General features: G+C 38.9%; 6 protein-coding genes across 13 annotated transcripts in view; 4 read left to right on the forward strand and 2 right to left on the reverse strand.

Annotated features, from left to right (window-relative positions):
- The window catches only part of bloc1s1 (biogenesis of lysosomal organelles complex-1, subunit 1), a 3,525-nt gene extending 554 nt beyond the window's left edge, over window positions 1–2,971 (reverse strand). The window contains exons 1-5 of one of the 2 annotated variants that reach the window (XR_006247648.1): window positions 2,769–2,971; window positions 2,220–2,292; window positions 1,213–1,345; window positions 913–1,121; window positions 1–793 (exon numbers count right to left, since the gene is read on the reverse strand). The exon at window positions 1–793 is cut by the window's left edge and continues 554 nt beyond it. Coding sequence is in view for 1 of the 2 variants with exons in the window: in XM_043223015.1 (XP_043078950.1) it covers window positions 1,011–1,121; window positions 1,213–1,345; window positions 2,220–2,292; window positions 2,769–2,838 (387 nt within the window). In the remaining variant the exon portion in view is untranslated. Of the gene's footprint in view, window positions 794–817; window positions 1,122–1,212; window positions 1,346–2,219; window positions 2,293–2,768 lie in introns of those variants that run through there. The other variant, XM_043223015.1, reaches the window with a different exon arrangement.
- Window positions 2,972–3,317: 346 nt separating this feature from the next.
- On the forward strand, window positions 3,318–11,445 carry tbc1d20 (TBC1 domain family, member 20). The gene is made up of 8 exons (XM_043222710.1): window positions 3,318–3,725; window positions 4,993–5,178; window positions 6,305–6,385; window positions 6,472–6,658; window positions 7,548–7,649; window positions 7,740–7,881; window positions 9,095–9,267; window positions 9,351–11,445. Exons 1-8 carry the CDS (start codon window positions 3,662–3,664, stop codon window positions 9,619–9,621), a joined length of 1,206 nt encoding a protein of 401 aa, XP_043078645.1. The 5' UTR covers window positions 3,318–3,661; the 3' UTR covers window positions 9,622–11,445.
- A 74-nt stretch (window positions 11,446–11,519) lies between these two features.
- Window positions 11,520–19,130, reverse strand: rbck1 (RanBP-type and C3HC4-type zinc finger containing 1). The gene is made up of 13 exons (XM_043222652.1): window positions 18,984–19,130; window positions 17,792–17,843; window positions 17,570–17,714; window positions 17,364–17,460; window positions 16,339–16,537; window positions 16,154–16,248; window positions 14,867–15,043; window positions 14,022–14,182; window positions 13,828–13,939; window positions 13,562–13,741; window positions 13,195–13,293; window positions 12,211–12,354; window positions 11,520–12,122 (listed from the first exon to the last, which is right to left on the reverse strand). The coding sequence occupies exons 2-13, from the start codon at window positions 17,826–17,828 to the stop codon at window positions 12,042–12,044; spliced, it is 1,527 nt and encodes a 508-aa protein (XP_043078587.1). The 5' UTR covers window positions 17,829–17,843; window positions 18,984–19,130; the 3' UTR covers window positions 11,520–12,041.
- A 669-nt stretch (window positions 19,131–19,799) lies between these two features.
- Window positions 19,800–21,226, forward strand: rpp14 (ribonuclease P/MRP 14 subunit). The gene is made up of 5 exons (XM_043223019.1): window positions 19,800–19,922; window positions 20,010–20,094; window positions 20,550–20,626; window positions 20,739–20,817; window positions 21,086–21,226. The coding sequence occupies exons 1-5, from the start codon at window positions 19,849–19,851 to the stop codon at window positions 21,140–21,142; spliced, it is 372 nt and encodes a 123-aa protein (XP_043078954.1). The 5' UTR covers window positions 19,800–19,848; the 3' UTR covers window positions 21,143–21,226.
- LOC122327560 (hydroxyacyl-thioester dehydratase type 2, mitochondrial-like) lies at window positions 21,167–21,804 on the forward strand. Its single transcript, XM_043223007.1, has one exon. The coding sequence runs from the start codon at window positions 21,167–21,169 to the stop codon at window positions 21,671–21,673; it is 507 nt and encodes a 168-aa protein (XP_043078942.1). The 3' UTR covers window positions 21,674–21,804.
- A 366-nt stretch (window positions 21,805–22,170) lies between these two features.
- Window positions 22,171–25,000, forward strand: part of pxk (PX domain containing serine/threonine kinase) — a 15,723-nt gene continuing 12,893 nt past the window's right edge. For 3 of the 7 annotated variants that reach the window (XM_043222622.1, XM_043222623.1, XM_043222625.1), the window contains exons 1-2: window positions 22,172–22,839; window positions 24,107–24,157. In XM_043222622.1, coding sequence (XP_043078557.1) covers window positions 22,726–22,839; window positions 24,107–24,157 — 165 coding nt within the window. In that variant the 5' untranslated portion in view covers window positions 22,172–22,725. Of the gene's footprint in view, window positions 22,840–23,568; window positions 24,034–24,106; window positions 24,158–25,000 lie in introns of those variants that run through there. The other 4 variants (XM_043222626.1, XM_043222627.1, XM_043222621.1 and 1 more) reach the window with 3 other exon arrangements.

The raw sequence follows: 25,000 nt of genomic DNA on the forward strand, positions 1-25,000 counted from the left end.
ATAATATTTTGGATTAAAATATTGACTGCCGAGTGATGAACCCCGGTCGAGGTCCAGAAAAGTACGAAAGACTTATCAGTGGTTCAACTGTAATGGCTACGAGAATGGTTTTTGTACGAAAAAGAAAATTTAAATAATGACTTTATTCAACAATTCGTCACCATTATGGGGAGCATCTGCTTTTTAAAAAAACCGTGCATTCCAGTTAATCTAAGTCAAGCTGCATTTGGTTTTTGATTAAAAACTAACTAACCAACCAAATAAATACAGCTAATGCAATAAAACGATGTGACAGCATAATAAAAAACATAACTGTTTAACATTTAAATATGGAGTGATCTGTTTTTGCCCATAAACGGTTTGGATCTTGAGAAATAAAGATAAATAAAACTACTGGAAATATGCAGTGGAGCGGAGCGAATATTTATAACCTGGCGTGTTGGGATTTAAAAACCTCCACATTCTGCTCGGGCTAGTTTTTAATGTTTTACTGTTTGTCCTTAATGTTAATCCCGAGGCTGAAAGACCTTGTTGTAAAAGTGGATTATGCAGCGTCACGGTGTTAGTAGTTAGTGGGTTAAGTAAAACTGAGCCAACCGTGAAATCCCACAAAAAAATGCATAAAATCTATTTTAGCGCACCGTCACGTCTATAAAAGCTAAAAAAGGGACAGGGTTTCGTAATTCTGGTACTATACGTTCATTGCCGAGGCCAAATGTTGGTCAAAACAAGCCAGAAGCTGGACGGTGAATCTGTGCAGGTGTACAAGGAAAACTTGGGGTGGTAAAATGTGCTGAAAAAAAACCGAACGGAGCGGTTTTAGCACAACAGATCATTATTTTTATTACGCAAGCATACGAAAATAAAAATGGAGCAAATGAGAAATAAACAGCTGTTCCATCGGTTACGTACTGGGGGGGAAAATAACAGCGTCCTGTCCGAGTTTCACCAACGGCTTGAAGAAAAGCCTCAGTGCTTCTGTCCGTTTCGGACCATCAGAGTCCGTCGGCTCACGAAGACGCCGGCTGAACCGGGCCTTTGTGCACGTACTCCAAAGCCGTCGCGATCGTCCGCATGTCCATCTCAATGCTTCGCGCCCAGTTCTCCACGTCTCCGATTTCCTGTAAAGACGCAATGCATTGAATCTGCGCAGTTCTCGAAATTCGCCATCACTATACGAAAGAACGAATCAGCATATAAAAGAAAGCCTACTTTTAAAGCCTGGTTGAAGTTCTCCACCATGTTGATCCACTGGGCCGTTTGCTTGGCAAACTGACTGGCCTGAACCTGCAACGTCTTCACCTCGTGGTCCAGCTTGCGCTGGTTGACGTACGCCTGGGCCACCCTGAACGGATACGCATTACAATATCATATATTTAAAATTAAAATTTGCTATAAATGTACTCAACCTCAGACCATCCGAGATGTAGATGAGTTTGTGCCTTAATGGGAACTGATTTGGACCAGGATGTACATCAGTAGCTCACCGCTGGATACGGTGAAGTGAATGGGTGCCGTCGAAATGAGAGTCCAAACAGCTGATAAAAACATCCCAATAATCCACAAGCAATCCGCACCGCTCCGGTCCATCAAATAAAGTCTCGCGTAGCAAAAAGCTATTCGTAATTTAGCAATTTAGTTGCTTCTGGCCAAAATATGTATCCATAATCCATAATAATGTTTCCGCGAGTGAAAAAAAGTTTTTCCCCCTGTTGCAGCTCATTTAGAACCGTTTTGAGTAAATAATGCTTTATCTGTGCATATTTCAACAATATTCGTTTGATGGTTGATTAATATCGGTTAGGTTTCTTACGAACATGCAGCTTTTTGGCTTGGCGTGGATTAGCTGTGCGCTACTGAGATGTTTCTATCAGCTGTTTGGAATCTCCTTCTGACGGCACCCATTCACTGCAATAGATCCATTGGTGAGAAAGTGATGTAATGCAAATTTCTCCAGATCTGATGAAAAAACTAACTCATCTACATCTTCGATGGACTCAAGATGAGGACATTTTCAGCAGATTTTAAATTTTGGGTATATTACTTTGCAATGCATTTGTCGCAAGAAAAATGTTCCGCTGCATCCAACCCCGCAACTCTAAGCTGCTTTTGCAGAATTTCATCACAACGTCCGCGCAAACACCGGGATTATGACCACATCGATCACATGAACTGACCGTATAATCCTGTGCAACTTTATGGACGTATATCCAACTCACCCTACGTTGAGATGATCCACCAGGGCTTCTGTTAAACATGTTGCTGCTGCTATGGCCTCTCGTCTTCGTCTTTCTGGACGGCATCGGATCATTGACGAGGAAAAAGCAGTTATTTGAGATCACTTGATTTGATTTGACAAAGCACTTTATTCTGAGGTGGAGCAAAGTTGACATTTTAATAGAGTGTTGCACAGTTTTAATAATTTTCCGTTTTTATTCCATTCTTTAAATGTACATATCATTACATCATTTATTGATTTATTGGTAATTTATAAAACATATTCGTTTTCATCCTTAAAATATACTCAGTTCTGCGTTTATTCATCAAATACGAGCAATGTCAGTAACTAAAATAAACAGGAAATTATTAAAAAAAGGATTAGCGACTAGAATGCAAATGATTATTATAATTTTATTATTGATATCAACTCTATCTTTTCTTAAATACGTTAAACAGACAAATATTAGGAAGCGTCTTTATCTTTACATTTAATATTACATCAATGGGCCTGGCACTGCTAGTCAGTGGAGATTTACAGAAACACGTACCTTGTAACTCTTTCCTTTCGTTTTGTTTCGCTTGGTGTTCTTTTAATAAACGGGAGAGCATTTTAACCATTTATCGTGATGGAAAATAAAACACGTTCATTTGATGAAGTCGGTTTTCTCTAAACGTTTTGACAATCCCTGGACTCACATGACAAACGTCCCAAAACATACGGAAAGCGCGGAGGGTCCATGCGTAAAAGGAAACGACATTGCAAAGTAAAAGTCTAAATAGTTAAACCATTAAAAAACAACAACTGGCCGACGGCATTTACGGAATGATAAAAACATTTGTTTTTTTATGAATTTATTTTAATCACAATATTTTCACACAGTTGATATGTATATTGTGTTTGCGTCTAACAAAAATATTTTTTTAGTTTCAGCAACAGCCGATTTCTGAGGGGGGAACAGAAAAAATGACTTAATGTTTGTTTTTCTCCGTCTGTCTATTTTTAATACTTTTTATGTGTTTATTGGCTTTTACCAAGTGACCTTTATTTTAAAGGGTTGCTGAGGCGCCGCCTTTTCCGTCAGCTACGGAAACTCCAACTCCCAGAATCCTTCGCTCACACGTAAACATTAACCCAGATGATAGTACAGCTGGAGCTTCCGAAGCGCTTCCCGTGAAATGACACAAAAAAGCCGCAGAGACACCGTTTCGGTTCCGCGGAGCTCACGGATGTGAAACCCGTGTCATGAGTGACACGGTCCGAAGAGACGGATGATTTTCAGTCGCCATGAGTTGTTTATCCAGCTAACGCGGGCCTGAAGGGGGAGATGTGGCCTTTAGCCGTCAGGCTACAGTAGAAGCCCGTCAGCTGTTCGCGGTTCAGCGACAGAAAGCGATGTAGCTGCAGCCGAAGCCGCGGAAAGCGACAGACTTTAGCGACAGGATGAATCTGAGGAAGTCCCGGAGTGTCGGAGCGTCTTCCCCGCTCAACGGACTCGGAAAACAAGGTGTGTTTCATTGAACTCTGTTCAGCTTTGATTTGACTGCGATAATGTTAAATGTTACAGCTTATGCTACAGTTGGATAAATACTTGATTTGAGTTAAAGGGCACTTAATTTGTGCTACGTGTAAATACATAAAAGAAGACGTAATGACATTTGTTAATGTAAATATTAAATATAATAATATATATATATATATATATATATATATATATATATATATATATAAAATTGTGTGTATGTATATGTGTGTGTGTATATATATATATATATATATATATATATATATATATATATATATTTGTACACAAAATACTATATAGAATTTATATATATATATATATATATATATATATATATATATATATAAGTATGTAATATGTAACTAAATAATGTATATAAATACATAAAATATTCTTCCATAAATACTATTTTGCTATAAATGTCAAATTGTTTATCTATCTACATACATATGTATGATTGATAAATCTACACATTTATGCAGATTTAGATTTATACAGTGCTGAAAAAATTTTTTGCAGTAATTATCTGTGTATATGTAATCTATTTGTGTGTGTATATATATATATATATATATATATATATATATATATATATATATATATATATATATACATACACACACACACGTTTATGTACGTGTGTCTGTATAATCAACATCCTTAAATTTTAAATATGCGTCTAGTTTACTTGCACAGTCTGAAATTTGGCCATTTTAGATAAATATTAATGAAAAATAAATGTTAAATGTTAATAAACAAATGATGTTTATAAATTGATATCTTTCTGTTTGGACAGATATATTAAGGTAAAAGAATTTAAATTGTATTTAAATTTGTATGTAGATTGTGTTATTTATTGTACTTATGTACACACACACACACACACACACACACACATTTTTCTTCCTGGGTGTGAGGGTAATTAATTTCTGCCTCATAATCCTTTCATTAATTCTTCTGGAGTGTCCTTTAAATCAGGCCTATTTTTCTCACGTTAAAGCTGCAGCGTTCATTATTTCACCCTTTTTTAACGCCGTTCATAAGATCGAAGGAATGAACTGTGCACTCATTATATACAGCATGTTTGGGACGCGACCGAAACCCCACCGAGTCTCTCAATCGCGCGCCGTTCCTCTGGGAACAGCCGTTCTGACGCTAAAAAAAACCGCTTGCGCAAATGAAGGGGAAAGTTGAGAGATCTCAGTCATCTCCGCCGAGGTTGAGCTGATCTCGCTCGTCATGTTCGCAGATGGCGAGTCCCGACGGAAGAGGAAGACGGCGGAGATCTCGCAGGCGCTGAGCTCGACGCCCGTGGACGTGGCCGCTCTGAGGCGCATGGCCATCAGCGAAGGAGGCCTGCTGAGCGACGAGATCCGCCGCCAGGTCTGGCCCAGGCTGCTCAACGTGTCTGTGGAGAACATCCCCGAGCGACCCGGTGAGAGGACAAAGGTTATCACTCCAAGCGGTTTCATGCAACAGAAAGTCTCGTTGTCATCACTGTAATGTGGAAAAAGTATTATTATTAATATTAGTAGTAGTATTTAATATGAATTTATTAAATATTATATTAATTATTATTTACATATTCTTTTATTCATGTTCAAAGTAATCGAGCACAGTTACCTTCAACATATATATTTAATTATTAAATATAATCTGATAAATTTACAAAATGTATAACTTAACTGCATTTTTTTTATGTTTAAGATAATCAAGTCGTCTCAAACAAAAAAGAAAATGTCGTCACTATGCCGTGAAAAATATAGCATATAGTTTTTTCACATTATATACATGATAATATTATGACATCATATAATATTAAGTATAATCTCCTTTATAATTTAAAGATTAATATTTTAAGAATTGAAAGAATATTATATTATACGTCTTTTATTTATATTCAAGATAACCGAGTGCAGTTGCCTCATAAAAAAATTATTCGTATCACTGAAATATGAAAAATGCATTATTGTTGTTGTTTTTAAATAAAATACAAATATGCAAATGATTCATTAATCATTTCAATTTTGTCATTTAATATTTATATATTCATGTTTTTTTTTAATTGACGATAATCAGTTTGAATAAAAAGTAATTTTCGTCATTGTAACGTGAGCAATATTATTTGTGGTCAAATATAATCTCCATGTAATTTACTAAATATTAATTCAACAGAAAATCTGGTATAGTTTGAAAATAATCTTAGAATTTGGAAAATATAATAATCATCATTATTTAAATAGTTTTTATTCAATTATTATTCAATTTAATCTATAAATATGTTCTTGAATTATATCTATAGATTATATTATTACTCATGGTTGAAAACAAATGTCTGACTTTCATTGGTTAACATTTATAGAATTTTATTTATTAATCATTATATATATATATATATATATATATATATATATATATATATATATCAAACTTGCTTTATTATTTACATTCAAAATGCTGTTGTACTTATTTACATCTTTTTAATATGCGCTTTAATTTACGCTAATAAAGTAAAAAGTAGCCTACCTCTGTTCAGATGTAAATCAATTTTTTCCGTCCAGAGCCTGTCGATCGAGACAACAACAAGGACTTCAACCAAGTGCTTCTAGACGTTCAGAGATCCCTCAGACGCTTTCCTCCAGGTGAGCAGAGCTGTCCTCCTGTGATCCTCAGATCCTCGTGCGATCCCCGCTCTGTGCGTCAGCTCTTCTGTGTTTGCTGAGCGCAGGGATGCCTGACGAGCAGCGGGAAGGCCTTCAGGAGGAGCTGATCGATATCATCCTGCGGGTGCTGGTCAAGAACCCCCAGCTGCACTACTACCAGGGCTACCACGACATCGTGGTGACCTTCCTGCTGGTGCTGGGGGAACGCCTCGCCACTGCCCTGGTGGAGAAACTCTCCACTCACCATCTCAGGTGGGCCGGCGCAGAAAACACCCTTTACTCACAACGTTTCATCTATTTTTGCTTTTTTAAAGTCTGAAAGCGTTCCACCAAACATATTAGCATTTCGTTCTGTAATGTACAAAATATTAGTAATGTTATTACTGTTATTTTACGTGTATACACAATTAACACATAATCGATATCATTATATTTATTAATTAAATTGTAAAATATTTTTACATTAGTTATTCAGTGCAGTTATTAAAAATATATAAATTATTAAATATTTTTACTTTTATATATTGATATTATTTATGTATAAAATAGTCGAGCACAATTACCTTCAATGACAACAAAAAATATATATCTAATTTACTGTATTCCAAAAATATCTTATTTATTTGCCCTTTGTTTTTACAATTATATGTAATTAAACTGCATTATTATTTAATTATTAATGTGTAATCTACAGTATAATGTATTATATACAATTATATTCAGCGTTGTTTATATAGATATATAAGATAATATAAGATAATCAAGCTCAATTACCTTCAACAAAATCAATTTTTATACTATAATTAGAAATATTATTATTCTTAAGTATTATTCAAATGAACGTACAACCAATACATTGCGATTTAATCATACTCGTTACATTATTTTGCATTTATGTTTGAAATGAGAACATCTCATCACTGTAAAAATATATAGTTAATTTTATTAAGTATTAATTTTAAAATACACATCTTGTATTAATACTTTGCTTATATGGACGTGTGTTCTGAAAAATAAATGTGGGGGAAAAGAATAATTTCTCTATTTACTGTATTATAGAGAGGACCAATCATGGTCTTGAGAAGGTTTTCTGTGTTTAAAGCCTAGTTGACGTTTTTCATCCGTTGAATCTACGTTGCAGGGACTTTATGGACCCCACTATGGACAACACCAAACACATCCTGAACTACCTGATGCCCATAATCGAGCGGGTCAACCCTGACGTCTACGACTTCATGCAGCAGTGAGTTTCTGCGTGTCGAAGCACAACGGTCGGGCCGTTTAATCCTCACGTAACTCTAAATGACGCTCAGTGCTTGTACTTTGTGTTTAGAGCCGAGGTGGGCACTATTTTCGCCCTCAGTTGGCTCATCACCTGGTTCGGACACGTGCTGTCAGATTTCCGTCACGTGGTGCGGTTGTACGACTTCTTCCTGGCCTGCCATCCCCTCATGCCCATCTACTTTGCCGCTGTGGTACGTTTCCCAGTCTGTCGTCGTCAAAACCGTCTTCTGAAGCTCCGAGTCTCTGGTTTTCTGATGTTCGGCAGAAGTGGGTCAGCTATTTTTAAGCTCGAATGAGGCTGTGTTGTTCCGTCTGAATAAATAATTGACACGGTCTGTCATGTCGAGGCTATTTGTCTTTTAAACGGTAAAGTACTGCGGTCTTCAGAAACCTGGGGTTTGATGCAGGTCGGGGACTAAATACTAACGGTTTCGTACATCACAAAATAAAAAAGACATTTTATAGTCAATTTAAAAATGTTGTGCATCGATAAACACGATATTGTTGTAACTGTCATTCATTTAACGTAAAAAAAAACTCGTCATTAATGTAATGCGAAACGTCGAATTGTAATTAGAGTATAAAATATATATTATCGAAAATATTGTCATTACCGTAATAGAAAGAAAGATATTTTTTTCATGTTTAAGCAGTTACTCTCAGTACCATAATGCAAATTAATTTTTCATAACATATGTAAACGCTGTCACTGCAGTAAGGCAAAAACTTTGTCATTACTGTAACATAAAAATTTGGGTATTTAAATTATTTATAACTATATTACCATAACAAAAGTTATTTACCGTCATTGCTATAGCAAAAACAAGATATGATTTAATATTAAAAAAACAGTAATTACTATAACAAAAGACATTTAAGTAACAAAAAAATATTTTCAAAAACATTATCATTATTATAACAAAATAAGATGTTATTTAATATTTAAAAAAATCATTGTCATTACCATAACAAAAATCAAGATATTATTTAAAAAATGTAAAAAAAAAATCATTACTGTAATGCAAGAAAGCTCATTGTCATTATTATTTAACATTTTCAAATCATTGTTACAAAAACCAAGATATTTAATATTTAAACAATTATCATCAGTGCCATAATGCAAAAACGTTTTTTAATTAAACATGTTATTGTCATTACCCGAATGCAAAAATGCATTAACATAATATTAACCTAAAATGAAAGTATTTTTAGATTATAAAGTAAATTACGAATATAACTTTTTAAAGTACTGTTACATTACGGTGCTTTTTGGTTTTTAAGGTACCGGTTGTTTTACTACCGTTTAAAAATGCCATGTTTAAAAATCTGATCAAGTTTTCATGCTCTTCAGTAGAAATGGAAACGCTCAAGGGCACCTCAAACCAAGCGTCTCTCTCCTTTCAGATCGTGCTGCATCGAGAGGAAGAGGTGTTGGACTGCGAGTGTGACATGGCCATGATGCACCATCTCCTGTCCCGGATCCCCGAGGACCTGCCGTACGAGACCCTGATCAGCCGCGCCGGAGACCTGTTCGTCCAGTTCCCCCCGTCCGAGCTGGCCCGCGAGCGCAACCAACTGTAAGCCCCCCGCCTCCCTCGCTCGGGAACGTTCCCCTCCCGAAACAAACATGTCCCACAAACCGCTGTCTTTTCTTGTCCAGGACGGCCGTCTCCACTTTCAAAGACTTCGAGCTGGCGTCGACGCAGCAGCGTCCGGACACGGTGCTCCGGCAGAGACGGAAGGAGCTGCAGCAGCAGCAGCAGCGCTCCCTGGAGGCTCAGCGGGGAACCGTGGCGGTCGTCCAGCCCACGGCGCGCCGCTTCATGCGCCTGGCGGTCATGGGCCTGACCGTGGCGCTGGGGGCCGCCGCTTTAGCCGTGGTCAACTCGGCCCTGGAATGGGCTCCCAAACTAGACTTGCTCTTCCCGTGAAGGAGCCGAACCACAGCGTCTCGTTTCGAAGACTGAAAATTGTTATTTTGCCTTTTTGGTTTTTTTTTTTTTTAAGTATTTATACTTGTCGGACTAATTAATACAATATCGTGCGGTTAGTTGCTGTAATTAAACAAGTTTTTCTTTTCCTTCATCGAATGAGGCGTGAGCGTAGGACGCCGCTTCCTTCAGTAGACGATGAAAATGTTTCATGGGTGTACAGTGAAGGTGCGCGCATGTGTCTCTCATGAAACACGATCTGAGCAAACGTTCGCGTGAGTCGTTTAAAGCATCACCCAATGATGATAGATCACTTGCTCAACAATGGATGCATTGAAGTGAATGGGTGCCGTCAGAAAAATGAGTCCAGATCCGCACCACTGCAGTCACTTAATGTCTTGTGAATCGAAAAGCTGTGCGTTCGTGAGAAATAAACTCATTAAGGTGTTATTAGATGTTAGCCGTTACTTCCAGGTGAAATTCTAACTTGAAACGGTTGCGTTTTCTGTATCACGAGAGAAGTATGGACTCTCGGGTCTTTATGGAGTCGTGTTTTGATCACAAGCTATGTTTAAAGTTTAAAAAATGTTGTGGGTTATTGTGATGATTTTTATCAGCTGTTTGGACCCATTCTGACGGCACCCATTCACTTCAGTGGATCCATTGGTGAGCGTGCGATGCAATGCTAATTTTCTCCGAATCCGTTTTGATGAAGAAACAAACTCGTCTACATCTTAGGCAGTAAAGTGAGTAAAATTTCAGCAGATTATCATTTTGGTGGGAACTATTTCTTTCTGGATTCAAGTGCATTAATTGTTTAACCGTTTTGGCGTCGCACCGAATAGACATCAACCGTTTAGTACGTAGGCGGCTCATAATACAATTTTTATTTAAACCGTCTCACTAAATTGAGTGCGACGAATTGAAATTGAAATTCGCCAACCATTCGCATAAGAGTGTTTTTGATTTGATGAAAACGTAAAATTGTGACATTTGCTTATAATCGCATGTATGAAAAAATGGCGTAAAGCTCTTTCCGACAACGAAAACGTTTTTTTTTTTTTTTTAGACGTTCGTTTAGAAATTTGCTCAACTCGTGGTTCACGTTCGACGCGGCGTGTGCTTTTCTAAAACGACGAAACCTTAATATATCGAGACCAAAATATTTTTTTGAGCCCTTGTTCGTAGAATTAGAATTAATAATCGGATCTGGTTCGGGACCCCCTTATGGGCAGGAACCTTGTCTGTTAAGTGTACGTAAAGTTAGGAAAGAAAACCATTTACGAAGGCCGTTAACGAACCCGTCTTTTTATGTTCATAATTTGTATGGTAACATTTTTTCACTACATTTCAGTTTTTATTTTCTCTCCGAATCACCTTAAGTACAGTGTTTTTCGTGATAAGTGCTAATCTTAGTACACAACGTGCAGTTTTCGCGAATTTCAGCTGGAACCGAAAGCACCAGCTGATGGACACGCTTGATTCTGGAAGTGCGTGAACGGATCAGTTAGTTTCTCTAATTGATCTCCGGATCGGCGTCGAATCATTTTTTTGTGCTGATGGTTTCCATTGAACCTCATCTTCTAAGCTCGGAGGAGGATCCTAACACTACTTGGTTGAAGACATCCTCGAGATCGGGATTTGTTGAAATAACACGCTACCGCTCATGCTTTTATTTTGTCTTAATTTTGCACTAAAGAACACCGCTTCTTGCTTATTTTTTGCACTTTGAGAGATCGCCGCGAGCCGTCTCTGGTTCGCTCGAGTTAACGTGTCACAGTTGACCGTGTCGCTAAATATGTTTAAATAAAAAGAAAAGCTCAATTCCGCATCGAGTCGTTATTTACCTCGTGGGTTGACTTTCTCGATTTTGCTTGTGTGAGATCATTTGCATTAGCTCCGTTTTTGAATGACAGCTTTATTGAATCGTAAAATATTGCAAACAACACACCGAAATTGCCTTAAAAAAAATACATACGAAAATATTAGAATATTCATTTTTCTGCATTTAAATTAATCTAGAATTACGTCGTTTTCTTCGGTTCTTCCTTCATTGCTCCATATCGTATACGCTGTGATTTACAACAAAGAAATCTTTGGATCCAAAACCAATTGTTTTTTTTTTGTTTTTTTTAAGGAAATGAAGATCTAAATACAATAATGCTCCTACGGTATCATTGCACGAAGTCCCAGAGCATCAGATTACAGGAAAATGGTAGTGATTTAAGTCCTTTCTCTATCAGTTCATACTATCCCATGAAACCTCAGCTAGTTTCCATTTGTAAACATGTTCTAAATATTTAGTCCTAGGACATATCAATTAAATACAGACGTCTGGAGTAATGTGCCGGTGATATGACGAGACGTAAATATTAAAGCTATAATCGCAAACTGCGTGTTGCACGAGTGTTTTTGCTCGTTCAGTGGCAGTTCTGGCAGCGTGGATCGCAGAGGACTCCGTTGACCCGACATCTGCAACCGCCTGAAGTGTCTCCAGCGCCCTGAGGAGACAAAACCAGCTCCAGGTGAGCCGTCTGATGTCTGTGGATGGCTGAGCTAGCGATTTCATTTCTATTTTCTATTTCTGACCTGAGGACCCCATCGGGCCTGTTTGGTCACCCAGCAGATCTCCGTCTTGCACATCAGACAGCAGATCCAGTCACAGCCGTCCTTCTTCTGGACGATCACCTGACATCTGGGACAGTTCATCGCTTCGCCGTTTTTCAGGAGTTGCTGGAAAGGTCAACAGGTGACGTAGTTTAGCGTTAATTCTTGTTGGTGCATTGAAAACGCGACGCACAGCCAGTGAAGTCCGCTTAATTTTATGACGTAGAAAATCAGGAATAAAACGCGAAAAAGTAGCCTGATTCCCAAACAAGGCCTTTTATGAACTTTTTACAAATCTGACCGCTTTAGCGAATCAGCCTTGAATCTAGTCTGATTCGCCAACTGTCTCTTTGGTCGATCAAACACATACAGCGAGATCAGTAGTCGGGTTTTCATCCACAGTATCTTTCGCACGGCTGGAACGATCGCATGAAGCGTTTGCGACCAAAGTCAAAGAGAACAAAGTTGTCACTTTCTAAAAGTCTTGCCATCTCCAATAAAGCAAAGTCACATGACTTTTTTTTTTAAAATGCGCCTGGACGAATTCGATAGGCGATCGTCTTCTATAATTCGCATTAACCAGTGGTTTTTTTTAAGTCAAAAACCACCTTTTTATGATTTCTATTTCTCATTTTTGATGCGATGATTTAAAACGGGGAGAAGGAAACGGCTATCGTTCTCACGAACCAGCTTTTTAGTGAATTAAAAACCAGCGTAGTCTTCTTACTAAACAAATGACCCTTACGAATCGGCTCTTTATTGCATGAGTATGCTCAATAAAACTCCTATCAACCAGTAGTCCAAATGACTTCTTATAATTATAATGGTCTCAATATTTCGCAGTTGCATTTCCTTAATTTGTATCGAAATGCAGGAAAGGAAACTCTATGCGATTCCCGTCCCTACTGCAATTACTGTAACTTCAAATGCTGGCTAAAAAGTCGAACTAATAAAATGGTCACTTACGTCCAGCATCTGGGCGGTCTGTCGGGCCGCGTCGTCGTTCTGCGCTCGAACGCGAAGATCATCCTGGTACTCCTTGCAGTTCATTCCCTTGTGAATAGCCTTGACAAATGAAGACGTTTCTGATTAAACCCGAGAGCTTGCTGCACAGACGGCAAGGGTTTTACCACGACCGAGGTCCAGAAACGTAGAAAGCACATCGATAAAATAGTCCATGTGACCATCAGTGGTGATTTTACAACGCCGGGAGAAAACGCGTGCTCGGATTTGATCCAAAATATCGAAATTGTGTTCCGAAGATGAACAAAAGTCCGTACGGTTTCGGGGGTTAAAACTAACCTGTTAACCGAACCTGGACAAACGTGCTCACCTTGCAGAGGATGCAGTTGGTCTCGCTGCAGATGTCGCACGCGAATTCGTTCACGTCGTCTTCGAAGATGCACCAGCCGGCGCAGTCGGGCGTCTTGCAGTGGTAGCTGTTCTCGCTGCGGGACTCCGCGATGTTCAGACGCAGTTCCAGAAACTTCTGGTGCTCGTCCTGAGAGAGAAGCTGGCGGGAAGACGGGTGGAGTTCGCTGCGTTTTTTATTAAGCGGACGGGGTGACCTGTTCGGTGATTCTGCGCGTGAGCTCTTACCGATCGGATTTCTCGATCTTGAAGCTTGCAGTTGCAGGAATAAGCGTCGTCTCTGAAAGGACAAGCCACCTCGGCATCCGCGCAGTTCAGAACCGTTTCCTTCAGACACTCCCTGTGTGGTATAGAAAGCCGCATGTCAGTGCGTTTTAGTGGAACGTCTTGTTTAAGGTGAGGGATGCGCAGTCTCACGGCACCTGCAGAAGCTGTGCAGGCACTCTCTCAGCACGGCGCCCTCTCCCGGCTCGATGGTGCTGAAGCAGATGGCGCAATCCAGCGCATCCGCGTTCCCCACCAGACTGTGGGAGTCCGTTTCCAGGAGTTGTTGGAAGTTCCTCTCCCGCTCATCCTTTACAGACTACGTAAATAAACGCACAGGCCACATGCATTATATTTCAGTTTATGCACTATTAATAAATAATAACTGCAAAAACAAAAATCATCTGATTCTAATATAGGCTTCCTCGAGGTGGAAAAATTAAAGCATTTAAGTTGCGTGATATATGCAGAATATATGTACATTATTTATAAATATCTCAGTATCGGGGCTTTAAATAAAAATGTGACTAATAATAAAGAATCCTTTAATTATATTTTATTATAAAACTATTAATAATAATTATAATAATATAAAACTTAATTTAATAGCACTTTATCATATTGATAGGTGTAACTAATGACTCATTTTTCTCAAACTGCTTAAGAATTCCTTAAAAAAAACAAACAAAAAAAAACAATCCTCATTGGGATTTGTTTTTTATTCATGCATAAAATTAAGGTTTGCTTTAATGATTAGAACATTCATTTTTGTTCACTTGCTCGGTAAACAACAAATTATAATTTTTTTGCTGGAAAGTACATCCATATGAAGACGCTCTAAATGTTTCCCATTTTTGCTTCTCATTCTTCTTTTTTAAACAATAAAGTTTGTTGATGCGGACATAACGTCATGTATTTCCACAGTTTTCTTGTGTTTGTGAGGTTTTCATCCCACAGTCCTTTCTAACGGTTCGCTGTAGTCCAGTGTGTCTTCTCAGCTAACCTGCTCGTACTGCAGGCTGGCGAGTTCCTCCTGCTGGAGTCTCCTGATCTCTGCCTCGTCCGGCTCGTACAAGTCAGGCACGGTGTAGTTGTCAGGCCTCGCTGTGCCACACATCTCACAACCCGGACGTGTCGGTTTATTGAGATACGTGCAGCCAAGACACGACCAACCGACCGGCTATAAAACCAAATAACATTATTAGATTAATGAAATGATGGATGGATGGATGGATATTAGAGAGAGGAGAGAGAGAGAGATGTATGGATACTATGGATGGATAGTTGCTTTAGATTAATGGATAGATGGATACTGGAGAGAGAGAGAGAGAGATGGATGGATGGATGGATACAGTAGATGGGTGGATGGATACTAGAGAGAGAGATGGATTTAGGGATACTATGGATGGATGTATACTGTAAATTGATGAATGGATAGATAATGGAGAGAGACAGAGATGAATAGATGGATGCTGTAGACTGATGGATGATAGATGAATACTAGAGAGAGAGAGAGAGAGAGAGAGAGACACGGATGGATGATACTGGAGAGAGAGAGGGACGGATAGATGGATACTGTGGATGGATGGATGGATACTGGAGAGAGAGAGAGAGAGAGAGAGACGGACGGATGGATAGATGGATACTGTGGATGGATGGATGGAGAGAGAGAGAGAGAGAGAGAGAGAGATGGATGGCTACTGGAGAGGGAGGGAGAGAGAGAGATGGACGGACGGACGGATGGATGGATGGATGAATGAATACTAGAGAGAGAGAGAGAGAGAGGGACGGATGGATGGATAGATGGATACTGTGGATGGATGAATGGATACTAGAGAGAGAGAGAGAGACGGATGGATGAATACTGAGAGAGAGAGAGAGAGAGACGGACGGATGGATAGATGGATACTGTAGATGGATGGATGGATACTGGAGAGAGAGAGAGAGAGAGAGAGACGGACGGATGGATAAATGGATACTGGAGAGAGAGAGAGAGAGAGAGAGACGGACGGATGGATGGAGAGAGAGAGAGACGGAAAGAACGAGACGGATGGATGGTTGAATACTGGAGAGAGAGAGAGAGAGACGGACGGATGTATCTATGGATACTGTGAATGGATGGATGATTGATACTGTAGATGGATGAAAACTGGAAAGAGAGAGATGGATGATGCATGGATACTGGGAAGAGAGAGAAATGGATGGATGGATACTGGAGAGGGAGTGATGGAATAAAATAAAATGCTGGATAGAATGACAGATATACAGAAGAAGAGCCTGAACGACAGACCTTAGGTTTGGGAGGTGGAGGAGGGTGGTGACTGGCTCCCCTGGCGATCAGCTCTGGAGAGCGATGAGGTGGACGCTCCACCACTTCTATTATCTCTTTATTAAGAAAGGAACGCAGTTCAGTAATCTCCTATTTAACGTACAAGTTTTTTGTTTTTTTTTTAATCAAAAATATACGCCAGATACCATCGATCCGTCTGTCCTCTTTCTCTTTCCTCTCTTGTTCGCGGGTCAGATTGGCGGCCCTGGCAGTGAGGAGGAAGAGGAAGGCCGAATCGTCGTGGTTTCTGACCCCGTAATGATACAAGGTGTCTCTGTCCTGGGCGAGACGCTTCCCGATGACCCAGCGCTGCAGGACCGGGTGGAAGCCGTAGTCGTGACTGATCTGAAAAACATCACGAAGAGGGCCTCGGTTAAACTAGCATTTTGGAGTCGTTCCACAAAACCACTGCCTTTTCCGTCCCCAAGAAGAAAGAAGAAAAAAAACAAATCACACACATTTTCTTTTTAATCCGCAAACATTTGCATATTGTTCCTAATATAGTATGTTTTTGACACAATTGTGCATTTTCCTACAAAACATGAATAATGCAATTGGTGTCCCTTTACTTCCTTTCAGCCCTGTTACATTCATCAAAAAACCCTAAAACTTATGAAATAATGTACATTCAACTGACATCACTTCTTACTACACTTAAAACACAAGCCTGTTTCTCTCTCACTTCTATAATCTTTCGTTTTTGTTGATTGGTGAGGCTCTACTGCTCACGCACTGTTACCGTTTTTTAAAATATAAACATTTCTCACATTTAATGTTATCGGTATCTACAAGCCTAATCCTTTCAAGGTGTGCTTCAGTGAACTTGACTAATAATTAGGTCATCTGTTTCCAAAAGTCAACCCTGTTACGGGTTTTGCCATTCGGGTAACAGGGGTGACGTAGGTTAGGTTTGACCCTGTTTCTAAAGATTGTTTCAAACGTTTTAAAGGTCACCCTCAGTATATTATTGAGTTAGTGCATCATTCAGTGGAATATGATAACATGGTATACAGTACCTCTTATAAATTAAATATAGCATCCATTAATGCCGCGTCAGTAACAGGGTTGATAAAAAACACCAAAATGTGAGGTAATATTTACACTTTTCCAATTGAGCGGACCATTTCGGTTTCAAGCAAGAGTTTTCTTCTCTGGGTCCAGCACTGTTTACCTTTTCTTTGAGCTCTGAGATGGTCATGTAAACCGGTACCATCACCGTTATTGGGATGTGGACGTCCGATGCCGCATCTGCCACTCCGACCCTCAACCTGCATTCACACGCCATAAAACGTGTCGTATCAATAAAACAGCTCGTGAAGTTACAGATCCCCAGCAACAAAGCTTCCCCGGCGCAATGGAACCGGTCTAGCGGCATACCTGATGCTGTCTTCAGAGTACGCTTTAGGATTTATTTTGACACACACTGGGAGATTCAGATCCAGGAGCTGATTCAGGTATTTGGTCGCTTCATCTTTGTCTCTGAAGTTGATGGCGTCGCTCAGCCTCTGAGCTGCATCTTCGGCTGAGAAAGCAAAGCTGAGATGTTAACATGGGCCTTATGATACAGATTTATTGTACAATGCATTTAGTAGCACTCACCTTCTTTAATATTTCTACAGGCATCTAGTGCAGCCATACCTTAACCTTGAAACTTAGAGAGAGAAAAATTATACATTTATAATATATATATATATATATATATATATATATATATATATATATATATATATATATATATATATATATATATATATATATATATATATATATACACATATACACACATATATATATATATATATATATATATATATATATATATATACACATATACACACATATATATATATATATATATATATATATACATATACACATATATATATATATATATATATATATATATATATATATATATATATATATATATAATTTATTTATTTAATATATAATATATAATATTTATAATATATAATATATATATATATATATAAAATTTATATTATATATATATATATATATATATATATTATAATATATATATATAAAATTTATATTTATGTATGTATTATATATATATATATATATATATATATATATAATTTATATTTATGTATATATTATATATATATATATATATATATATATATATATATATATATATATATATATATAAAATTTATATTTATATTATATTATATATATATATATATATATTCTAAACTATTTGAAAATAAAAAAGTACACCTTAAAAGTAGACATTTTGCTATAGCTAATATATATATATTGGCAAAATGTCTACTTTTAAGCTTTGAATAAGTTTTGGATACTAAACGTGTGATATTTACTTTTGGCTCAAAAAACTATTTAAGTAATTCACAATTTTTAAATAATTTATTAAAAAATATATACTAAACGAAAAAAAAACCCATTATGTTATTAGCTAATATCATATCATGAATAGAAATATATATTAAACCACATAAGCAATTTATGCACTGAATCTCCATCTAAAAAATACTGTGGTAATACCATGGTGTTTTTATATAAAAAGTGGTATTCAGTGATTACACGGCAATGCCAGAATACACTCAGGCGTGTGTTTAACATGCATACCATGACCAAGGTACTTTTTAAACATTTAAATAAAGTTTAAATAAAACCATAATAGAAAGTACTCGATATAAACATAAAAGTGTACGTGTTTCTAGCCTGTATGTAAGCGACCAGCGTTAACCACAGCGCTGCAAGCTTTCGTTCAGATCAACGGAAAACCTGGAAATAAACTCACCGAGCATAGGACGACAATACTCCAAACACTCTTCGTGCTCGTGTTTATACTTTAAACGATACGGTGCTGATCAACGCATCCGAGCTCTTCTCGAAATCGGGAAAGTTTGCAGAAATGAAAAGCGAAACGAAGTGTATCAGGAAGTTCCCAGTCAGGGAAGAATTGCGCAACTTCATTTACACAGATGCGGAAGACATTCTCAGATGCGATGCATTTCGCTTGATTATAGGAGTTATCCTATAATAATAATAATAATAATAATAATAATAATAATAATAATAATAATAATAAAAAATTAAAATTAACAAAAATAAAAAACAGTGACTAAAGTGTTTTGACAAAGAGTTACGGTGTATCTGTGTAAAATAAGTAATTTCTCTTTCGTTACCGTTCCATCAATTTATTTACTTTCGTCGGCGTGTTCTCGCGAGATTTGACCGGACGAGAGCGCGCGTGGCGCTGAGCACGCCGCGAGCAGAGGACGAGCGCGACCTGTTATTCCGTAAGTTTGCTCTGTTTCCCGAACAGCCAGTCGTTTAATTTGCCGCGTGTTGTTTTATGCAGCGTCTAGAGACTCCGTGCTCTGACTAAAACGCGCTTTAAGAGCTAGAAGCTAACGCAGAGCTGGAAGACACGGAGGCGTCCATTAAGTGCATTACTGATCGTTGACCATCGTGATGAATACCGTCAGATGTCTTTTTAATGGATGGCTGCTGTACGCCGCTTTTATATGCACTGACATATAAACACATTCTTGTAATAGCCAGCGCTGACCATAGACCTGAATTAACGAGCTGTTATCTTTCTTGGTTTAAGGATGCTCGCTGACCGCCTGAAATAAACCCACTGTGAAAAACTACAAGTTATGGAGGACCCTTACAAATTTGAGCGACACGTGTACAAAAACGCTTCGGTCTACCATTACATGAAGATCTCCCTGTAAGTGTCGCGAGACGGGTCGGGTTTCAGTGCGACGCAAACCCCTGATTTAATTTATTTTTTATTATTGCTATTTATTATTTTTAGAGTTTTGGAAAGTGGACACAAATCTATTAACGACGCACAGTTCAAACAACTGATTATCTGTGGACTGAGAGACCTGTACGGAGAGGTGAGCGCGTAGTAGGCCTCTCTTTCTTTACAATTTAAGAGTCTTTGCAAAATAATGCATCGATAAATGTGAAATATTAGGTGCTGCTACAACCGCAAAATAGACATTGGGTGTAGTAATACGTTGAGAATTAATTTGATCATAAATTATGCAAAAAATGCTGTAATAAAAATAATAATAAATGTAAACTAATTAATAGTGCTTAAATCCTATAGGCTAATAAATAAATTACATTTAAATTTTGAAGGAAAATGTTTAATGAGTCAAGTGTATTGCATAATAAAATTAAATAACTAGAAAACTAATAAAGAATGAATACAATGAAGAGAATTATATTGTATTATTTACAATCCATGCACCGTTTTTCTCTGCTGTGTATAATACGAGTCATTTGTTTTGACTCCATACGCAGTCAGGAATCAGAATAATGTTTTATTTTTTTTCCTGTATGGCAGATCGGAGCTGCTTTTCCGTTCGACCTGCTCAAGTTCGATCAGAACAAGCTGACCGGGATACTGCGAGTGTACAACAGGTAGGTTTTTAACTCGGGGTGTCCTTCGGGTGCTCGGGTTTTTAATAAACGCTCACGGGTTTGTCCGAACCCCTTTCTGTCGGTCAAATCGTGTTCTGTTTCTTTATCCCAGCGGTCTGGTGAAACTGTGGAGCGCACTGACGTTACTGGGATCTCATCAACATGAGGCATGCGCGTTCAGAGTCACCCAGGTATGCTTTTTCCTGATTCGACGTTGCTTTGTCCCGAGTTTGCGCGCCGTAGCTCAATTATAAATCTGCCAGGAATGACTAGACGCAGTTTTAAGGTTGACCGTTGGCATTCTGTCAGAGAAACCGCCTGCGCTTTGCAAGTTTGCTGATGGGCGGTCACCGTGGCAGCTGTTTATCTCATTTCAGAAAGCGTACCCCGCTGAATTTTGAACGTGATAGACGTAAGAGTCAAACGCAGCTCTAATTTTCTTTTTATTTATCATTGCAGGTGTCGCCGTTTTTGCTAGCGCTATCTGGGAACAGCCGCGAGCTGCAGACCAACTGACCAAAAAAAACATCCTTTTGGAAAATGGTGTTTTTTCTCGGAAGAAGCGCGTTCGGCGGAAATGTGTCCCGTTTTGTCCACTCTGCATCGGCGCTTCCCGCGTCCCTCGCGGCAGGGCAGAGGTCGCTTCACGCCGGCGAACGGGCCTCGCTGAGCAAAACATTCAGCGCCAGAGACGTGGCGCTTTTCGCTGAGCTGACGGGGGACACGAACCCTCTCCACCTCGACCCCGAATACGCCAGGACGACCTCTTTCGAGGCCCCCATTGTTCACGGGGTGCTGATTAACGGCCTGATCTCGGCGGTCCTGGGGACCAAGTTGCCCGGGAAGGGCTGCGTATTCCTCTACCAGGAAATACGCTTTCCGGCGCCCCTTTATGTCGGGGAGGAGGTTGTGGCGGAAGCGGAGGTCAAGAAGATCAAAATGTCCTTCGCTTTTATTTCCGTTTCCTGCGCTGTCAAAGACAAAGTGGTCATGGAGGGAGAGGTCATGGTCATGATGCCGCGGGACGCGCAACAATCGGGAACTTGAGCGATTTTCGCTTTTCCACGCGCTTTCGGGAATTAATTGCTTGCTCGTTTTTGTTCTTCTGAAATGCAACGCTCATATATTCTTTTTGTTTTGTTCGGTGAGTTTGAATAAAAATAGTGTGAGAAAATAAACCGCTTTTTGACTTTGTTGGTGTGGGCAATAACTCTGTTTGACCTCAAAATAAATTTCAACCAGCTAATGTCAAATTTCAAACAAAATAAACCTTTCCCCAGTATCACCTTTCAAATAAAATTTTAGTTCTGGGTCCTTTAACTGTAATCAGTCTTCTTTTCGGCTTAGTGAAAAAACTATTAATAGACGCATACATTTTTCTCAGAACTTTGTTTTAATATTTGCCGCTGCTTATGGTTTGTGTACATCATGCTCAAATAATTATATATGTATTTCTGCTTCGTATTTCTACATTATACGGAAATAATCGCCGAGCGCCGCTTGCTTGAGTCACGTGTTACTCCGACTGGTCACGTGACGCCCCCTCCACAACATTAGCATCGCCGCTAGCGGCTTCGCTCGTGTTACAAACTCCAAAAGAAAATTCATAACAACGAGCGCGTGAACAAACTAGAAAGCGGTCGGTTTGCTGCTCCGTGAAGTTCACTTTTATTCCGAGCCCCGCGGGAAATAACATGACTCAATTTAGCCGTGAGCCCTATGAGGTTTCCTGTTAGACGGCGTTTCCTAAAATATGGCGTCGTTTATTTCTTCTTGTTTTTATTGAAACGACAACACGTCACAAGAACTGTACACAAGCGTGAATAATTTTACATGTTTTTTTTTTTACATTAAAAGACACCGTGCTGAAAAACGCGGCGCCGTTCGCTTTCCCTCGATAGTGCGCACTACAGAGTGGACGGGCTCCTCTCCGCCGAAACATCTACGTCAGGTTTCACTGGCGGTTTCTGATTCGTTTCTCCCACGTTGTCACAAGCGCAGACGCGCAGCGAACCGTCACATCCCTTTACCGACCGAGGCGGGCTCTCGGTAACCGAACCCTGTCGAACCGGGGCTGTTTGGTCTTGTTTTGGTCCGGGATGGCGTTCATGGAGCAACAGCCGCAGCCGTTGTCCGGCAGGAAGCCGCCGCTGGACGACACCGTGTCGCTCATCGCCGTGATCGAGGCCAGCCAGAGTTTACAGTCGCACACGGTAAAACGGCACAACCGGAGCCGCTGTTTACGTTCGCGCGGAAACGATATCAGACCGATCCGCGTCCGTTAAGCGTTTGGTGTTGATCACGAATACGCGTCTAAATGGCAGCAAATACGATTGAAAAGGGGTTTAAGTCTAACTTTAGGTGGCTTATCGTCCTTTTGGCGATTAACCTTGTTGTTGTTCTCGATTGTTTGTCGAATAATATCATATTAAGCGTATTTATCGTCTGTTTAAGATGAGTTCGTGTTTAGATGTTTAGTTGTTAACGCCAGTAAAACAATTCGTTTGTAAAGTGTGAATATTAGTAAATGTAGCCTAATCCTTTTGAATGAAGAAATAAAAAATATATATTTTATTTTATTTTAAGATTTCGCGATGTCAAATATGAATGACGATGGAGCAGTATTTATAATAATAATTTATATATATATATATAATATAAATATTATATAAATAAATTCATAAATATATATATATATATATATATATATATAAATTTATTTATGAATTTTATATATATATATATATATATATATAAATATAAATTAATTTATGAATTTTTATATATATAAATACTGTGTAAATTAATAACGATTTTCAAATAAGAGCTCTCATGTGACATGTAAACAATAATGGATCTGTTCAGGTTAATTTTTGCGGGCGGAATTGGAAATGTACAATTTGCATTTGTGCAGAAAGACATTTCCTCTTGCCGTCAAACCGAAGCCACGAGAGATACGAGCGTTTACTTTCGCATTTGACTTATTCATCTCTCCGTTTCTCATACAAAAGTGCAATCTAGTAAACCGCTTTTGGTTCTGTTTTTACCTAAACTTTACAAGCTGTTATTTTATTTAACAGTAGAGTTGATTCAAGGTGCTATATATAAATATATATAAACGGGGCGCCTTTGCTCTCGTTTCAGTCGGGTGGAAGCCGTCGGGCGACGTTTTGAAGGAGAGTCAAACATTAATGGGAATAAGTGGTGGTTGTGGAGGTCAGGGTCGGCGCGTGGTTTTGGAGACTTTTCCGCTTCCTGCTTCGCTCTTGCTTCACGGTTCGGCTGTAAAAACCACAAATCTGTGACGGGGTGACTTTGGTCGATATTGAGAAGAAGAAGAAGAAACAAAGATGGCTTGTCAGGCCGGTTTCTGCTAGTCAGGCCGAACTAGTTTGTTGATTCTGAGGGTGATTCTTCGGCTGAACCTGTTAGTTTTTTAGCTTTAATGTATATTTTCTGACTGTGTGTCTGTGTTCTCAGGAGTACATCATTCGTGTCCAGAGGGGCGTTTCTGCAGACAACAGCTGGACGGTGAGTTAGATCTGTCTCTCTCTCTCCATCTCTCTATCTCTTACGAACGTATCTGTTGTCGTGGAAATTCTCTCGGCTCTTCACCACAGACCTCTCAAACACCTACAGTGTCTCGGGCTAATTCCCCGGATGCAGCATCGTTTAATACTAGCATGGTGAGAAGAAGCTGACTCTCAGCTGTAGGCTCTTACCTCAGCCCCAGGACGGCGTCTTGAGCGTCCAGTCTTTCTACTCCTGGTCCTCAGCTGAGAGTTTGAGAGGGGTGCATGTACGCTTATATCTTGCTGTTGAGTAAAAATCAATGTCGATCAGGCGTTCTTTGCTGTAATTGGTCGTACTGATCTGGTCGTTGGTTTGTCATGTGACTGTTTTAAGCACTTTTGGGGTAAGTGTAGATTATTTAATCATAGAGACACAGCCTTGGGTCTGAGCATCATGAGTCTGCACTTTTCTACACCATCTGTCCATCTATCTGTCTGTCTATCTATCTCTCTCCTGTCCATGTGTCTGTCTATCCGTCCGTCCATCTATCTATCTATCCCTCTGCTTGTTGTTTATCTATCTATCGTCCGTCTATCTGTCTATCTATCTATATCTCTCTGTCCATCTATATATCTATCTATATCTGTCTATCTATATTTGTCTATCATCTGTCCATTTGTCCATCTATCTGTCTCTCTATCTATCTATCTATCTATGTCTGTCTTTCCATCCGTCTGTCTGTCTATAAATCCTTCTGCTTGTTTTTGTTTGTCTATCTATCTCCATCTGTCTATCTATCCATCTAACCCTTTGCTTGTTTGTTTTTTCTATCTATCTATCTATCTATCTATCTATCTATCT

This window comes from Puntigrus tetrazona, chromosome 22 (genome assembly GCF_018831695.1).
Source record: "Puntigrus tetrazona isolate hp1 chromosome 22, ASM1883169v1, whole genome shotgun sequence".
Lineage (NCBI taxonomy): Eukaryota > Metazoa > Chordata > Actinopteri > Cypriniformes > Cyprinidae > Puntigrus > Puntigrus tetrazona.

Excerpts from the sequence above, each read along its gene's own strand:
- rbck1 (XM_043222652.1), bottom strand. The coding sequence starts at position 17,828 with ATGGCTGCACTAGATGCCTGTAGAAATATTAAAGAAG. Across the intron at positions 14,183-14,866 it reads CCAGCCTGCAGTACGAGCAG|TCTGTAAAGGATGAGCGGGA; the intron begins GTTAGCTGAGAA and ends TTATTTACGTAG. Across the intron at positions 13,742-13,827 it reads AAGATCGAGAAATCCGATCG|CTTCTCTCTCAGGACGAGCA; the intron begins GTAAGAGCTCAC and ends TCTTCCCGCCAG.
- tbc1d20 (XM_043222710.1), top strand. The coding sequence starts at position 3,662 with ATGAATCTGAGGAAGTCCCGGAGTGTCGGAGCGTCTTCCCCGCTCAAC. Across the intron at positions 6,386-6,471 it reads CCTCAGACGCTTTCCTCCAG|GGATGCCTGACGAGCAGCGG; the intron begins GTGAGCAGAGCT and ends TGCTGAGCGCAG. Across the intron at positions 7,650-7,739 it reads GTCTACGACTTCATGCAGCA|AGCCGAGGTGGGCACTATTT; the intron begins GTGAGTTTCTGC and ends CTTTGTGTTTAG.
- LOC122327560 (XM_043223007.1), top strand. The coding sequence starts at position 21,167 with ATGGTGTTTTTTCTCGGAAGAAGCGCGTTCGGCGGAAATGTGTCCCGT.
- rpp14 (XM_043223019.1), top strand. The coding sequence starts at position 19,849 with ATGGAGGACCCTTACAAATTTGAGCGACACGTGTACAAAAACGCTTCG. Across the intron at positions 20,095-20,549 it reads TGAGAGACCTGTACGGAGAG|ATCGGAGCTGCTTTTCCGTT; the intron begins GTGAGCGCGTAG and ends CCTGTATGGCAG. Across the intron at positions 20,627-20,738 it reads ATACTGCGAGTGTACAACAG|CGGTCTGGTGAAACTGTGGA; the intron begins GTAGGTTTTTAA and ends TCTTTATCCCAG.